Source organism: Alosa sapidissima, chromosome 21 (genome assembly GCF_018492685.1).
Source record: "Alosa sapidissima isolate fAloSap1 chromosome 21, fAloSap1.pri, whole genome shotgun sequence".
NCBI classification, from domain to species: Eukaryota; Metazoa; Chordata; class Actinopteri; order Clupeiformes; family Clupeidae; genus Alosa; species Alosa sapidissima.
The window spans coordinates 24,951,252-24,966,820 of NC_055977.1; the positions used below are offsets into that span (position 1 = coordinate 24,951,252).

General features: G+C 45.6%; 1 protein-coding gene across 6 annotated transcripts in view; it reads right to left on the bottom strand.

Moving 5' to 3' along the window:
* The window catches only part of LOC121696265 (sodium bicarbonate cotransporter 3-like), a 78,962-nt gene that overhangs the window by 34,236 nt on the left and 29,157 nt on the right, over nt 1-15,569 (bottom strand). For 4 of the 6 annotated variants that reach the window (XM_042077642.1, XM_042077639.1, XM_042077643.1 and 1 more), the window contains exons 2-7: nt 13,709-13,790; nt 10,817-10,966; nt 3,942-4,080; nt 2,371-2,531; nt 1,788-1,976; nt 104-553 (exon numbers count right to left, since the gene is read on the bottom strand). In XM_042077642.1, coding sequence (XP_041933576.1) covers nt 104-553; nt 1,788-1,976; nt 2,371-2,531; nt 3,942-4,080; nt 10,817-10,966; nt 13,709-13,790 — 1,171 coding nt within the window. The remainder of the gene's footprint in view (nt 1-103; nt 554-1,787; nt 1,977-2,370; nt 2,532-3,941; nt 4,081-10,816; nt 10,967-13,708; nt 13,791-15,569) is intronic. The other 2 variants (XM_042077641.1, XM_042077644.1) reach the window with 2 other exon arrangements.

Sequence of the window (15,569 nt, forward strand, 5' to 3'; positions counted from 1 at the left end):
TGCTGCAGGAGGCTGGATGCTGCTGTAGTTGGGCTCGGCGCCGAGCCCGGGCCGGCCCGCACTCACACTGGCAGTACAGGCTACACAGATATACAGTATTTGCCTTCGTGGGCGGCCAGCAGTCCCGGCCTGGAGCTGCAGCTGGAGCTGGGGGCCGGCCGGGCGTCCGACGCCTCCTCGTCTCGGATGGGCGGCACCGAGCGCAAGGTCTCCTCCTCGTCCTCCGCCGCGGCCTCCTCCTCCGTAGGGGGCGACACCACCACCTCGGGGATGTGCAGCTGCTGCTGTGGGGCGCACGGGGGACAGACGGGGGCCGCCGCCGACGCCGCTGACGCGTTCGGGGCGGCCCCCGTGTGTCGCCGCGGCAATGGGGGCGAGCTGTGCGGGGTCGGGGACGGGGAGGGCGAAGGGGTGGCGGCGTTGGTGGAGGAGGAGGAGCCGGGGAGGAGGCTGTTGAAGAGCATGGAGACGCGGGACTCCCGCCTCTGGGACAGGTTGGAGGAGGACAGGCCCGGCTTCAGGAGGGAGTGGCGCGAGGCCGACAGACCTTCCCCTGCCAACAGGAAGAGAGAGGAGGAAGAAGAGGAGGAGGAGGAGGAGGAGGAGGAGGAGAGAGCAGAGGAGGAGAACCATAAGGAGGGTTTGAATGGAGGGGTGAGTAGGAGAGATGCAGGGTTAGGCTGGATGCAAGAATGAAAAGGTGAGAGGTTAGGTGAGAACAGTGTGGCAAAAGCTTTGTGTGTGTGTTTTTCAGAGTGTGTGTGTGTGAGTGTGTGAGTGAGTGTGAAGCAGCAATTGCATGTGACCAAACTATTGCGTGTGGTAGCATAACAGTTTGTGTGTGCATATTTGTGTATATGTGTGTGTGTGTGTGTTGTGTGTGTGTGTGTGTGTGTGTTTCATGCTTGTGCTTGCGCTTGCTAGTGTCACACAGAGCTTGTGCCGTTAACATGACATGAGGGAGAAGGGGGGGGGGGGGGGGGGAGATGCATGTGTACAGACCAATCAGCTTGTTCGCCTTTCAAACAAGCCACCAATCACATGGTGCAGGGAGAGGAGTTCATCATGGGTGGACAATGCAGTGGTAACAGTCTGACGTGCATGCGGGTGAAGAGAGTTCAACAACACATCAGCAAAGTTCACCATTTATCAACTTACTCTCCTTTTTCTTCCACTCTTCTGTTCATTTCACTTTTTGCTTCTCATTTCATTCTCAAAAAGTCTATAATTGTCTACTTAGCCTGATTACTACAGTGCTGAAAATGGTTCATTGAAAGTGCTAATCAAAGTGCTTAATTTCATGTGCAATAAGGTTAAGTGCATAAAGCTTCATAAACTTCAGCCAAGAGCCGAAATCACCCCATACCCAAACGAGGAACACACTGCAAGGCACTGAAGTCATCTGCATAGTATCACACAACTAAGCCTCACACCTCAGACGGATTCCAGTATTAGTGTGCAACCAGCCAAACCAAGTAGTATGTTCCACACGCCCCAATTCTATTATATTTTCAGGTTATTTTGGAAATAATGAAATAGCCTTTTTTTTTTCTTTTCAAGGACTCACCAGCCAATTGTCTGTGCTTGACAGATACTCACTCAAAATGGCGGAACTGCTCGCTCCTGCAGCTCTAACAGGAAGTCCCTCACCAACAGAAGGGGGGGGGTTGTGGTAGTGGCGTCCCTTTTTAACCTCTCCTTCTTTTCATTTGTTTTTATTTTCTTTTTTTTTAATTTGTTTTATACGGGAGCAAATGGGGGAGTGTAGAGTGGAGTAGGAGCCTCACCGTTGCACTCAAGCAAGTGCGGGTCAGAGTGTTTCTTGCCTATGTCGGCGATGGAGCGCACCAGCGGGATGCGGTTGCTGAGCTTGCGCTCGTTCTGGTGGTGGTGCCTCTTCAGCATGGCCTCGCGCACCTTCCCCCGCAGAGACTCGTCCAGCTGGCCCGACGCCACCATGCTGTCAATCAACATGTCTGGAGGACACATGCACGCACACGCGCACGGATCAGACATAAACACACACACACACACGGATGAGACACACACACACAAAGATCAGACTTAAAGATACACACACACACACACACACACACAAATGAATTTAACCACCTGAACACCTCCAATAAATAAGACAAGGAAAGACCTCAAATAAATGTACCTCTACACGGACACACAAGCTACAAAATATTAAACATGAAAATTGGAATGCCTCAGAAAAAAAAATAAAATCCTGTAACCCTATTCATATAATGTACATAAGCTAACCTATACAACACATATAGCAAAACCATACACCATTCAACCCAGTCTCACACATGCTTACACACACACACTCACACTCACACACACACACACACACACACACACCTGCAATGTCCTCGATGCTGTTGGCCCTCATGTCCAGCATGACGGTGCCGTTGAGGATGCAGGAGCGCAGCTCAAACAGGCTGTGCAGGGAGAGGGTGGCCACATAGGGCTTACTCCACCTCTCCCCACCATCCTCCACATCCTCCTCAAACTTCAGCCACCTGTCAACACACACACACACACACACACACACACACGCACGCACACAAATGCATAAGTACAGAGTATGTACACACATAAGATACAATCGTGCATACACACACACACACACACACACAGATACACACAAACACAGACGTGAGGATGACGACAGCAGGTGTGTATTGGGAGTTGAGGGCAAACATTTAGCAGAGAGAGAGAGAGAGGGGGCAAAGAAGCTCCAGTACAGGGCCGAGACTAACAGCAGAGGGCAGCAAGCCTGGAGAGAAACAAGCAAAGAGGAGCAGGAAATGAAGTGCACAGAAATTTAACAGCATATTACAGCAAGAGAAAAGGTGACAGAGGGAGAGAGAGAGAGAGAGAGAGATAAATACAGAGAGCAAATGAGAGAGAGAGAAAGAGGGAGAGAGAGATTTAAGACGGAGGGTATGAGACAGTGACAGACTGACAAAAGAGTAAAGGGCACACAGATGTAGCTGCCAGCAAAGCCTTAATTGAATATGAGGAGGATGAGCGGAGCTGTGAGACAGCGAGGAGGACTGTGTGTGTGTGTGTGTGTGTGTGTGTGTGTGTGTGTGAGTGTGTGAGTGTGTGAGTGTGTGAGTTGGGGAGGATGAGCGGAGATGTGTGATAGTGAGGAGGACTGTGTGTGTGTGTGTGTGAGTTGGGAAGGATAAGCAGAGGTGTGAGACAGCGAGGAGGACTGAGGAGCAAATGGAAACGTCATCGAAAAAGGTGCTGCTGTAATCATACAGACTCAGGCACCATAGGAGAGATTTGTCAACGCAAAACAGGATCTGCTTTTAAATATAGATTCATGCAGTGATCAAAGTGAGTCAGCTCTGAGAAACAAAATGAGAAATTGTGTGTGTGTGTGTGTGTGTGTGTGTGTGCGTGTGTGTGTGTGTGTGAGTGTGTGTGAGTGTCTGTGTATGTGTGTGTGTTGGGGGGTAAAAAAGGGGGGGTTACAACAGCGTAGGAAAGTGAACGTGATGGGTTGTATAATATGCCTGTCTACCTGAATCTACCTTTCTTCCTGAGTCAGTTGCAACAGTAGGGCTGTCACTCTATGGACCCTTCTATCATCATACTGCATTTATGAGCAAAAAGCAATCTCTGGTCTTAAGAATGCTGACTCACTTTAAATAGTGGCCCTGCAGTGAGACTGCCAGAGAGGCACACTGATAAAGGCTTTACACACTGAGGGAGTGTGTGTGCTTATGCATGCATAAGTAAAGACTAGTTGTGTGTGTGTGTGTGTGTGTGTGTGTGTGTGTGCGTGCGTGCGTGCGTGCTGCAAATATACAGATCTGCTAGTACCCTCTGTGTTTAGCATGTAGCAATATGAATGAATGCGAGTCCCCTGCTTGTTTGTGTGTGTGTGTGTGTGTGTGTGGGTGTCCAGCACACACCTGGCTGTCTCCTTCCACTCTGTGGGACGTCCATCTCTGAAGGACAGCTCGTCCAGCTCGGTGAAGAGGTCATGGGGGACGTGCTCCACGTCGTCATCCTCCGTCCCCAGGATGAACTGGACCCGCTGGGACGGTGTGTCTGGGACAGAAACAGACACTGAGATTCTTCCTGTGCTGGACTCACATTTGTATCCCAGGAGCATCTGAAGCCATTTCCTTATTAAAGCCAAGGTAATGATAACAGAGCAAGCCTTGATATGACACGGACCTTATTTGGTCATACCTCACGTAAGTCATTAGCGATACTAAATATATTGTGCTGCACTTAATAGTGTTATGCTGGAACCACAGCTTTGTTAGAAAGGGTCGCTGAAGACAACTTATTTTGAACTAATGACTCCCGGACACATTGGCCTACACTGACAGACTAGCTTCCTTGTTTTTTCCAAAATGAAGTGGGAAAAAAAGTAGTAAAAGTGGTAAAAAACATTCGCTATGTCTTAATAAATGGTCACAAAATGTGAGAGAGTTTGGATGTATAGCGGTTAATGTCAGTGCTGTTGGCTATCTAATAGCTCACCTCTCCAAGTCTGCATTCCTGACCTTTTTTGGTGGCTGGCCGCCTGCCCCATTAGTTTCAATGTTCAGCTTTTATCCAGTGAGAAAAAATGCCGGCTCACAAACCGAACAGAAACTCACTACATATGTGGCCTACTCCAAAGCATGCAGTGTAAGCTACCTTGGCCACCGTACTAATGCTTAAACCTGGTTCAGACACTATTCAAATGGGCACAGCCAGATGTGTTGACACCAAGCCTTTGTTTGTGGCCCTGAAAATGGTCCACCTCTGCACATCTCTGCACATTAACATGCAGGTGGTGTGAGAGAGACAACGGGATAAGCAAACTGCTGTGGGCGCCGGATGCTTTTTGTTTAGAAAATGACTGAACAGAGGAACAGTGGGACGACGCACACACACACGCACATACCTTCCACATACACCCCCCCACACACACACACGCACACACACACACACACACTGTTGTCTTTAGCACATTATATCAGACGCGTACTGCATAACAATGAGGTGAATACCATCAGTTAACACACGGTTGCTATCTGCTACAGGCATAAATGAGGGATGTGAATAAAGAGGCCATGTCGTTTTATTCACACTTCCTGTCAACACACATACACCACACCTCTCTCCAACATTAGGGACGTGGTGTGATGGATAAATATAAAATACTAATAATACACACGCTATAGGCTTCAAGTTCAAAAACTTTCGCTGACATCACTTCTGTAGAATCAGATTAGGCACAGAAATGATAACACACACACACACATCTGGTCGCTCCTGTGCTATAAACAGTAATGTGCCATCTGGGCGGGTGAGTGACAGTGGCTTATTTATTGTACCTGGAGGAAGAAGATGCTTTGTGCTTGCTGCGTTTTCCAGGCTGTGTGTCGCACTAGTCGGGTGCAGAAGGCATTTGAATGGGGCTACGTGCGGAAAGCCGGGCCAAGTTTGCCTGGGCTGGGGGATGTTTATTTAACTTTGAGCAGAGAGCAAAAAGATCCATATCAACCTGGGATGTGGCAGCACATTAGGGATGAACATGTGCTGCACATTCTCACTTTACAATAGCACTGTCTCCCTCTCCATCTTTTTTTCCTCCCTCCCTCTCTCCTTTTCTCTGCTCCCCCCTGCTATCTCCCTCCCTCTCTCTCTCTTTCCCTCCCTCTCTTTTTCTCTCCCTCCACCCCTCTCTCTCTGTTTCTGTCTCTCTCATACTCTCTCTTATTTCTCTATATTCTCTCTTTCCCTCTTCTTAATATCCCTCTCTTCTTCTTTCTTCTACTTCTATTTGTCTCTCTGCTCTCCTCTCTCTTTCTCTATGTTCTCAATGCTCACATTTCTCTCTCTCTATCTCTCAGTGTTCCCTGTCTTTGCAGTGTATGTAAGAGAGAAGGAAAATACAGTGTTTCCCAGAGAGTTGAATTCCATTTGTGGTGGTTGGTTTGCAGAATTAACTTGAATGCAACAGTTTTTAACATATTAGCACAGCGTGGTTATGATGCTAACCAGATTTAAGCACAATTTAGTACAACCTGGAAAATCATTGTGTGGTGGTCAATGTTGATATTGTGGTGGGCCGCCACAAATAAGTCAATGTATGGGAAACACTGCACTGTGTGTAGGGGTCGACCGATATGCATTTTTTAAGGCCGATACCGATATCGGTATCTATGACTTAGCATGGTGGATAACTGACATTTGGCGGATTATCTGGGCCGATATTCATTGATCTGTTGCAATAACAAAATCACATACTGAATTTGATTTGAATACTTCTATGAGAAAAAAGGGCAAAATACGGAGTTAAGGATGATTTGTTGAGTAAATGTTTATCCTTTTACACCTTAAATGGACTAAAAGTAGGCTACAAATACAAATAGGCTGATACGGGTTAGGCTCCTAGGCTATTCTCCACACTGCTAGGCTGCAGATAAGAGGCATGCATTCTCTGGGAAACACGCACAACCTTGAATGCTGACAGCTGACTCGTTTTGTGAGACAAGTGCAGGAAATGGCGTGAGAAACATCAGTGTAATGCTACTGCAAGTATTCAAATTAGGCTACGAAACAAACAAGTCATTTATAAAAATAAAAAAAAACATTAGTCATAGTAAATTTGAACCAGCTGTATGTTGGATTAAACACAAAAAGGCACATTTGGACAAATGTTGGCCGATATCGATATACACCGATAAGTTGGCAAAAAAATGGCCGATATATCGGTCTACCTCTACTTATTGTGTGTGTGTGTGTGTGTGTGTGTGTGTGTGTGTGTGTGTGTGTGTGTGTGTGTGTGTGTGTGTGTGTGATTGTTCTTTCTTTCCCTGTCTCCCTCTCTTCTTTCTTCCACAGCATAGAGCAGCTCTGCAGGCCTGCTGAGTGTGTCAGCTCTGGGAGATGGGGACGGAGGGAGGGAGGGATGGCATGAAGTGAGCAGAATTGCCTTTTTTATCTTGCTCACACATATTTCATGTCTCCTAAATAAACTGGAGATGTGTGTGATAGAGTCAAAAAGAAATCAAATGGGTGAATTTGTGTGTCAGTGTGTGAGCATGCATGTGTGTGTGTGTGTGTGCACGCGTGTGTGTGTGTGTGTGCATGTGTGTGTGTGTGTGTGTGTGTGTGTGTGTGTGTGTGTGTGTGTGTGTGTGAGAGAGAGAGAGAGAAAGAGAGAGAGAAGAGATGATATACACAAAGTACAAGAGAGATAGAGAGGGAGATCTGTTCCATCACTGTCACAGGTTGTCCTCAGGAGGCTGTGTATCTCCAGAGGAGCAAGGTGTTCTATTGACAGCAGCCCCTGTTTCAGCAAATCACTCGCCCCAGGGTCCCTAAGCCTGCCTCCCTGGCTCCCTGAGGACACCACCCCGAGTCAGACACACTACCAGCAGACATGGCTAACGCTCTTCTCCCTCCATCTACTAGCATCCCTCTTGAACATCCTCTGGTTTCTACTTCTGCACTATCACCCTCTGGCTATCTTGCATACAAGGTAGTACGTAAGGGTTACTTACATTGCAGGAAAGGGCGGGATATGTGTAGATAACTGCCATATTGGCGTTACAAACTAAAACCCATGCATTTCTATGGAGAATTCTTTGAGTGCTATGTCTCTTCATTAGAAAGTCTCTTGTAGTGTGTACGCTGTTTGTAGAAGGTATGTATGTATGTATGTATGTATGCATTGTGTATGTAGAAGGTATGTATGGTGGTGTATGAATGCATGTACTGGTATGTACTGTATGGTGTACAAGGTAAGTATGTATGCATGGTGTGTAGAAGGTAAGTATGTATGCATGGTGTATGCGAGTATGTCACTCTAAGGGCTCCTGTTGCACCGTATTGAAGCTTGAATGTTATTTCTCATTTGTAAGTCATTTGGATAAAAGTGTCAGATAAATGAAATTAATAAATGTAAATCAAACATCTAAAGAGAGGGAGCTGATAGGAGAACAGGAGCCAAGAACAGACAAAGAACAGTAATGGATAAGAGCACTGGAACCCAATAGAGTGCTAGAGCAAACCTAGGAGCCAGAACCAGCAGAGGGGTAGGAACTGACAGCTGCCTGTGCTGTGATCGGTGTCTGGCCTCCTCTGGAACATCGCGTCCCCAGTGCAAACTTCAGACGACTGAGAGGTGGACAGTAAGCGACCGAAAAACTTTTGGGCTACTGCTACAGTTGAGCTGTCAGTGAAAGGAAATGGCTTCTAAAAGCTGACAGGCCCAGTACAGTGAGGGCTTGGAGAAGTGACATTTATGGGAGTGAGAAATACTTTTTTCGCTATTTCAGTTGGCAACCTGTGTGCTGAGCAAGCTGATTAGTGCAAGTGCTCTGTGCTTTACAGTACGTGGGCACCCAACTTCCGTGGGCACTCAACTAGCTCCTGAGAGGAATAATATAGCACTTTTCAGATTCTGCCCACTTCTGCATTTTCTTCTAACTTCTAACATTTGATTAAAAGCAACTCAATGTAGGAATTCACCATTTGCATCCTTTATCTTCGATGGTGCACGCCTGCACGGTGCAACAAAATTACATCTCCGACTGTCGCCATGATGGGTAAGTACCCCTCTACCGTTAAGGTGGTATCAAGTGTGTTGAAATTAACTAACGAAAAAGGGTTCTTGAGAACATGTTCTTTCATGGTACAACAAAATTACACTTTATATCTAAAATGCAAAACCTGTTGTCTTTATCCTTATTACTACAGACTATGGCAAGATCTACTCTGGGGCCGACCTATCTGATGACGTCCTCAATCCGATGGGGTTTCGTCTTGGATAGTGATCAGCTGACTAATTGATTTCAATCAAGGAGTCTAGACCTAGTCATATGTGTCTGAATGCACTACATGCGATCTGATGAAGGCCTTGTATGCGAAACGTTATCGCCCATTAAACATTCTTTCATGAACTCCGAGTGTGCGGCACCTTCTTTCTCTTACATTGGATTTACACACCGGCAGCCAGCACCTCGTCTTGGTGTGCATTACACCTCTCCTCCATACAGAAACAAAATTACACACCAGGTGTGTATCGAGTGTGCATCGACAATGTCAGAGACGTCATTCTCCTTATGAAGTCAGTATATCATCAAAATGAGTTTGAAGTTGTTATATTAAGGTAGAAGAACTACAATAGTGTTGCTTTAACACCAGAGTAATTACAGCATGTTGACAGCGCCAGGGCTTGAGACACTAGAGTCTCCCCTGGCCTCTCGACAGACTGTGGAGAGCAATACCTATTATCAGAGCACGCCTTCAAGTGCATTAGTCCTACAAGCCGGGAGTTGTTTCAGGGGCAGTAGACACTGGAGTAATTAAAAGTAAATAGCATGCCCAATCAGAGTCTTTCAATGAACATAGGCCTACAGCAGGCCGTTGTGACCCATAACCGTATCCTTTTATGAGACCTGGCTACAGCTGCAGTTAGCTGATCAAATGTAAGAGTTTGTCACAACTATATAAAAAAATAAGTAAATAAATTAAAAAGTTCTTATCTGATTATTATTCTCTGACAGCATGAGCCATACAGCTCGTGGTTCAAATAAATATCCCATAGTTTCCCATATGAGCCAAAGAGAGGTGATGCTTATCCAAACACTTCACACGAGGTCAGAGGTCAGGGGTGCCTCAGTGTTCCGAGTGTCATTTCATAAATCGGACTCAATTTCTCTCATAATGAAGACTCTTTTCCCACAGTCATCAGACGTATGACTGTTCGTGTATGCCAGTTATATCCAAAGGAATGTGGACCGTGGGACATCTGAAGAGCCTAAAGTCCTTATGTTTTTAAGCTAAAGCAGCCAAAGTGTTGGACATGTTTCACAGAGCATACTTGTCATACAGAGCACTTAAAATATACTTAAGATAAACTGTTAAGACCCTGCAGATGATCGCACCATGCATCAGTTATTCAGCAGAATGGTGTTAAGGCTAGGGGTGCACCGATCTGATATTAAGATCGAATATCGGCCCTGATATTGACAAAATAGATGGATCAAAGATCGGAAAATGTAGCAGATCCGTGGGCCGATCCGTTGAGTTTAATTAAATTTCTTGGACTGGGCCATGGCGCGCACACAGCGCACAACTAGCCATTTCCTGCCACTATTAGGCTACGTTTAGTGTTTGTCATTAGGCTACATCATTGTCATTACAGTTTGCCAGGCTTTATATTTCTGGTTTACTATTCATGATGTTATTAACCACCAATTGCCATAGATTAATTATGTTCATGCGTTTTTGTTGCATTTTTAGGCAACACATTCAAATGCGTGATGTTCAACACAAAATAGGCCTACTCAACTTACAATGCAGTATACTGTTTATTCACCACCATTCAAACTCGTTCAAACTCTGTGTGAACTTCCTAGGTTCTCGTATGGAAACCGGACTGCACCACTAAGGGTAAATAAAGGGGTTTCGTGGGTGATTAGTGGAGTGAACCATTTTGGCAGGGGTATTTTAATGAGTATCACTAGCATGGGATTTATATCTGCACAAAGCTGTTTTTGATGGGATAAAAAGACTGAAAAAGACAGATCGGTGCATCCATAGTTAAGGTTAAGGCCAACGCCCACTGGCAACGTGTCTATGGATTTGACGCTCAAGAGATAGAAAAATTTTCTAAACTTTGGTGTTGACGCGCCAGTGGGCTTTGCTCCGTTAAAAGCAGTTCTAAACTTTGGCGTCACTTGACGTGCGTCAGACGCCCCCAGTGGGTGTTGGCCTTTAAGCCCAGTTTAGTGTGGTCTGGTTCTGTCCAGCCTGGATTGGTTGTGGTCCTTACCATATGTGGGGGATTCTCTCCCGGTCTCTGGGTCGGAGTCCCTCTCCTTCCTCTTGCGGTGGTGCTTGTGTCCGCGGTCGCGGTGGCGATGGCGGCGCTTGCTCTCTCTCCCCAGGGGAACGTGGACCCCCACATACACAGCCCTGTGACCTGAGGGAGGACCAGACATGGAGGCATGTTAACCTCACAGAACAGATGAAGAGGCAGACAGATGAAGAGGTACTCACAACACAAAGAAGCATGGACTGAAAGTAGAAATATAACATGTATATAACATATATAAAATGTAAAATAAAAAATAAATATATTGTGCATAATTATCATTATTTAATATATATATATATATATATGGGGGCGCTGGGGCCAACTGTCTACAGCGCCCAAACATTTGGGCCCAAGTGCCCACGGGGACCCAGGTTTGAGTCTGTGCTGGGTCATCCCAATCCCTATTATCACAATTATATTTTTATATAAGGCAAAAAGCCCCAAAAATATACTTATAAAAAATACATATATATCTAAATAGTAATTTGATCTAAGACAGGGATGCTGATACAACAAACAGAGATGCTGATACAACAGAGAAACAAATGCATGAAAGAGTGTGTATTGAAAAAGGAAACCCAGGGAAAATAGAAAAAAAACTAACAGACCTGCACATCAGAAGGCTCTTTTTCAAGCACTTACGAAAATTGCCCTGTCCTGCCACTATCCAAGACCACAAATTCAATCTCACTTAGTTCAAAATATCAGTTATATCATGTTATTGTCTTGGCAAGCAGTGGGTGGGCACTTAAAATTGGCATATGTGCGAGGGAGCCGGGCCGCAGAAGGCACTCAGGATGCCAGCCAGCCCGGCGAGCGACGCGCTCGGACTCAAGGCTACCCGCGTTAGCGATGTCTCAGCTCCTACTCCACCCCTAGCTCCCACAGCAAGCGGCTCTGAGACGCAGATCAACTTCCTCTCCTCTTTTGCCAATGGCCGTTTCCCCTTCCCTTTTAGGATGAGAAAACAGCTGCATGGAATTAGATTTGCAAGAGCGGGTTGGAACACTAGATACACACAGAGCTTCAATCTCCAGAGAAGAGAGCGAGAGACAATGAAAGGGAGAGAAGGAGGGAGAGAGAGAGAGATAAAGAGAGAGAGAGCAAGAGAGAAAGAGAAAGAGATAGAGATAAAAAGAGAGAGAGAGGAAGACAGAGATAGTGAAAAAGAGAAAGAGTGGGAGAGAGAGATAGGGAGAGATATCTACATATTTTTAGTGCTGTGAGACAGAGATGTTCTTGGCAAGGCCAATAGGTAGGGGACAAAGGGATGTTGGACATGGCTCAGCCTTGACGAGCTGCCAAACAGTCTTGTTTCCGATGAAACTGTCTTAACACTTCAGGACGATAATGTGACATTTATCTCCCCCGTTCTTCTAACGGATATTTAATACCATAGAAAGCCAGGCTCATCATAACACTTCACTGCTATCTAACTCTACTGGAAAGAACCACGCTGCCGGATATATTTAGACACTTCCCTAAATATGTTTGAATGATGTAGTCCTCGCGTTACTGAAACAGCAATGGGAAGATGGAAAGACCAAACAGTAAAATAATGTCTCTACAGCAGAGACGATATTCTGAATTTTTCAAGTTAGGGCTCCAGGGAACACAGGAATAGCTATGTCTAAATCTGTAATGCGTGAAAATGGGATACTTCATTTACTGGATGGAAGATACTGACAGCACTGCACCAGTCTACCTTACAGTGCAGGAAAGCATGTCTTGTGTCTCCTATCTAGGCTCTTTGGTCTTTGGGGTGAAATTTGTTAGCTTCACTGATGGAAAGGAAAAGGCCTGAGGAACTCAGAAGGAACTGAAGCCAGTTCCTCAAAGTGGAACCATTTTAGAGAAGGTTCCTCTCTGCACCCTTCCACACTCAGAGATGGGAAGTGGAAAACAGAGGGGGGAGGGGCAGGATGCTAAGCCCAATTTGGGTTGAGTAGGGGGCAAGTCAATCAGGAGTATTTCTGGAGCCACTGTGACCCCAGGGCTACAGATGATCAGACGCTCGCACAGCATCGCTGAAAGGGGAGAGTCAATTAAAGAGTGTCTGACACTACGCTCGTCACACTGACAGACAGACACACAGACACAAACACACACACACACACACACACACCACAGAGAAACACACACACTCTGAAAGGGGAAAGTCAATTAAAGTGAATGCCGACAGCTCATGAACGAGATTGGGGCGGGCGAGAGCGGGCCGAATCGGGTCGGACTGGCACTGCTGGCAAGGATGGCAAGCCACGCTAACACCATGCCAAGGCCACACGCTGCTCATCCCACACTAGCACCTGTGCCATCTGTTCCTGGAGTCAGGCTAAATACCAACAATGGCGCACGAACACGCACGAACACACACACACACACACACACACACACACACACACCAACAAAGTACAAGCAGGGGACTCGCAGATACATATTGCTAGATGCTAAACTCAGAAGGTAGCAGGCAGGTATACACACACAGACACAAACAAACATATTGCTTCCTCTCCCTCACTTAACAGAAAAACTGCATTGCCATAGAATTTATAAGATCCAAGGAGGAATTAAATGAATCAAAATAATAAGCAATTCCTTCAAATAAATGGAGAAGCCAACCATCATTTAGGCTACAGTATACAGCTCAGTAAACCCCCCTCTCCCCCTCTCTTAAATCAAATCACATCAAATTGAATGAAATGGCCTGGCAGGAGAATAAATGCATGATATGCTTTGCCAAAGCAAAACAGGTAAAATATTGAACTAAGACAAGGTTGGCAGTCTATCAATTGCCTATTAAATATTTTAGAGTTTATTGCAGGAGGCCTCCTCTCTGAGGTGACTCACTCTCTAGTTCCTCCTTCTCGTAGTTGGTGTGTGGGGCGAAGTTGGTCTTGCCATGGTCCACAAGGGCCTCCTCACTCTGCCCCTGTGAAAAGGAAAAAACACACACACACACACACAAACACAAAAAAAGAAAGAAAGAAAGAAAAATAAACATACCATTAGGGTGAGCTTAAAATCCAATCACACACTCAATGTCCCGTTCAAAAGCACACACAGACAGGCACACATGTTAGGGTTGTGCACTGCCTACAACCTCATGATATAATATGCACAATGCAGAGGCCACGACATGATGCATACTACAATACATCGTTCTGAATGACCTTGTCCAAGAATTCATTCCAACAGTAGTTTGTCATAATTCTGCATTACAGCAAAGGCAAAGCCTTGAAGTCAGCGATTTTACACAATTTCAAACCCATAAAATTAAACGTTCTCCAATAATCTCCTCATGACCACTAGCTGCCCATTTCGTGAGTACACTGTAACAAACCTGGGCTCTGTAAGCAGCCCAGGCTTCGAAAACTGGAAACAAACGATGTGGGGGCAGCCTGGCCCACTAACAAAAACAAAACCTTGCCTGGAGTTTCTCTGGGAATACTGAAAGTGGGTGTGAGCTACCTCTATGGAATGTTTGGTTTGGTCCTTAGTTCAAATATAATGTACGTGTTTGGGACAAAAGCGCCTGTTAATACATTTTAATATACAAACAAAAAAATGTCCTACGAAATCGCTGATTGTACCTTTAAGGATGGCACAACTTAAACACTTCAATTCAGTCCTACACACACACACACACACACACACACACACACACACACAAACACACACACAGACACACACAGACCTGAACACACATTCACATACACACACACTGTACATAAAACCAGACACAGACAAACACACACAGCAGGCAAAAAGACATACATACACACACACACACATACTGTACACACACACACACACACACTCTAATTCAGTCATGCATGCAACCCCACTCAGAAATGCAAACATAGCGTGTCATAGCGAGTCCAGGGTCAGCGATGAGCCCATTAGCCTGGCGGAGGCAGGCAGGCACATCTAATGAACAAATACAGGTAAAGGTCAGGAGATGACATTAAACACACATCATGTCTGTGTGGCTAGGAAGGGTCACTGCAAAGATGCTGATGGAGTGTCCAGCTACACCCCTGACCAAACATGGGCTTTTGCCTGAGCATGTCTGGGCAGGGTTAACTTAGTTTGAATGTTTGGATCGTTGTGTACTACATACCAGTGTTGATTAAAGATCATGGTGTTAGGTGGGTCAGCAAATGTGTGTGTGCAAGTGTGTAACTTGTGGACAGTGATTAAAGTTAGCCTCTTCCTGGCTTGGCTGTGGTGGAAAATATGTACCCCAGAAGACTGCCAAAAGATGGCAACTGGAATTTGAAAGAGAAGAACGAACATAAGAACGAATGAAAGAACAAACAAACAAATGAATGAAAGAAAGAAAAAGGGAAAGAAAGATAGAAAGAAAGCCCTGAGAGAAAGAAAGGGTTTCATATGACACAAGACAGATTTGAGGGCAGGAATCCACAGAGAGTGACAGAGAAGATAAAGATGCCTAGTTGACCAGTGAGTTTTCCCTATTAGCACACCCTGACAGTCAGCCATGCTAAGCAGCCTAGGACTCGTTTAGATGTATTAGAAGTATTCACCACTAGTGAAAAACAATTGCTCTGGTGTCATGGAGACAGATGTAAACAAGGCATTTTTCAACATGACGAGGGAGTGAGTAGCCAACAAAGCGTTGGCTTTGGTTTACATTGCTGCTAAGGCCTGAATGCAAACAAAGCTTTGTGTTTGCATTTTAAGTAGC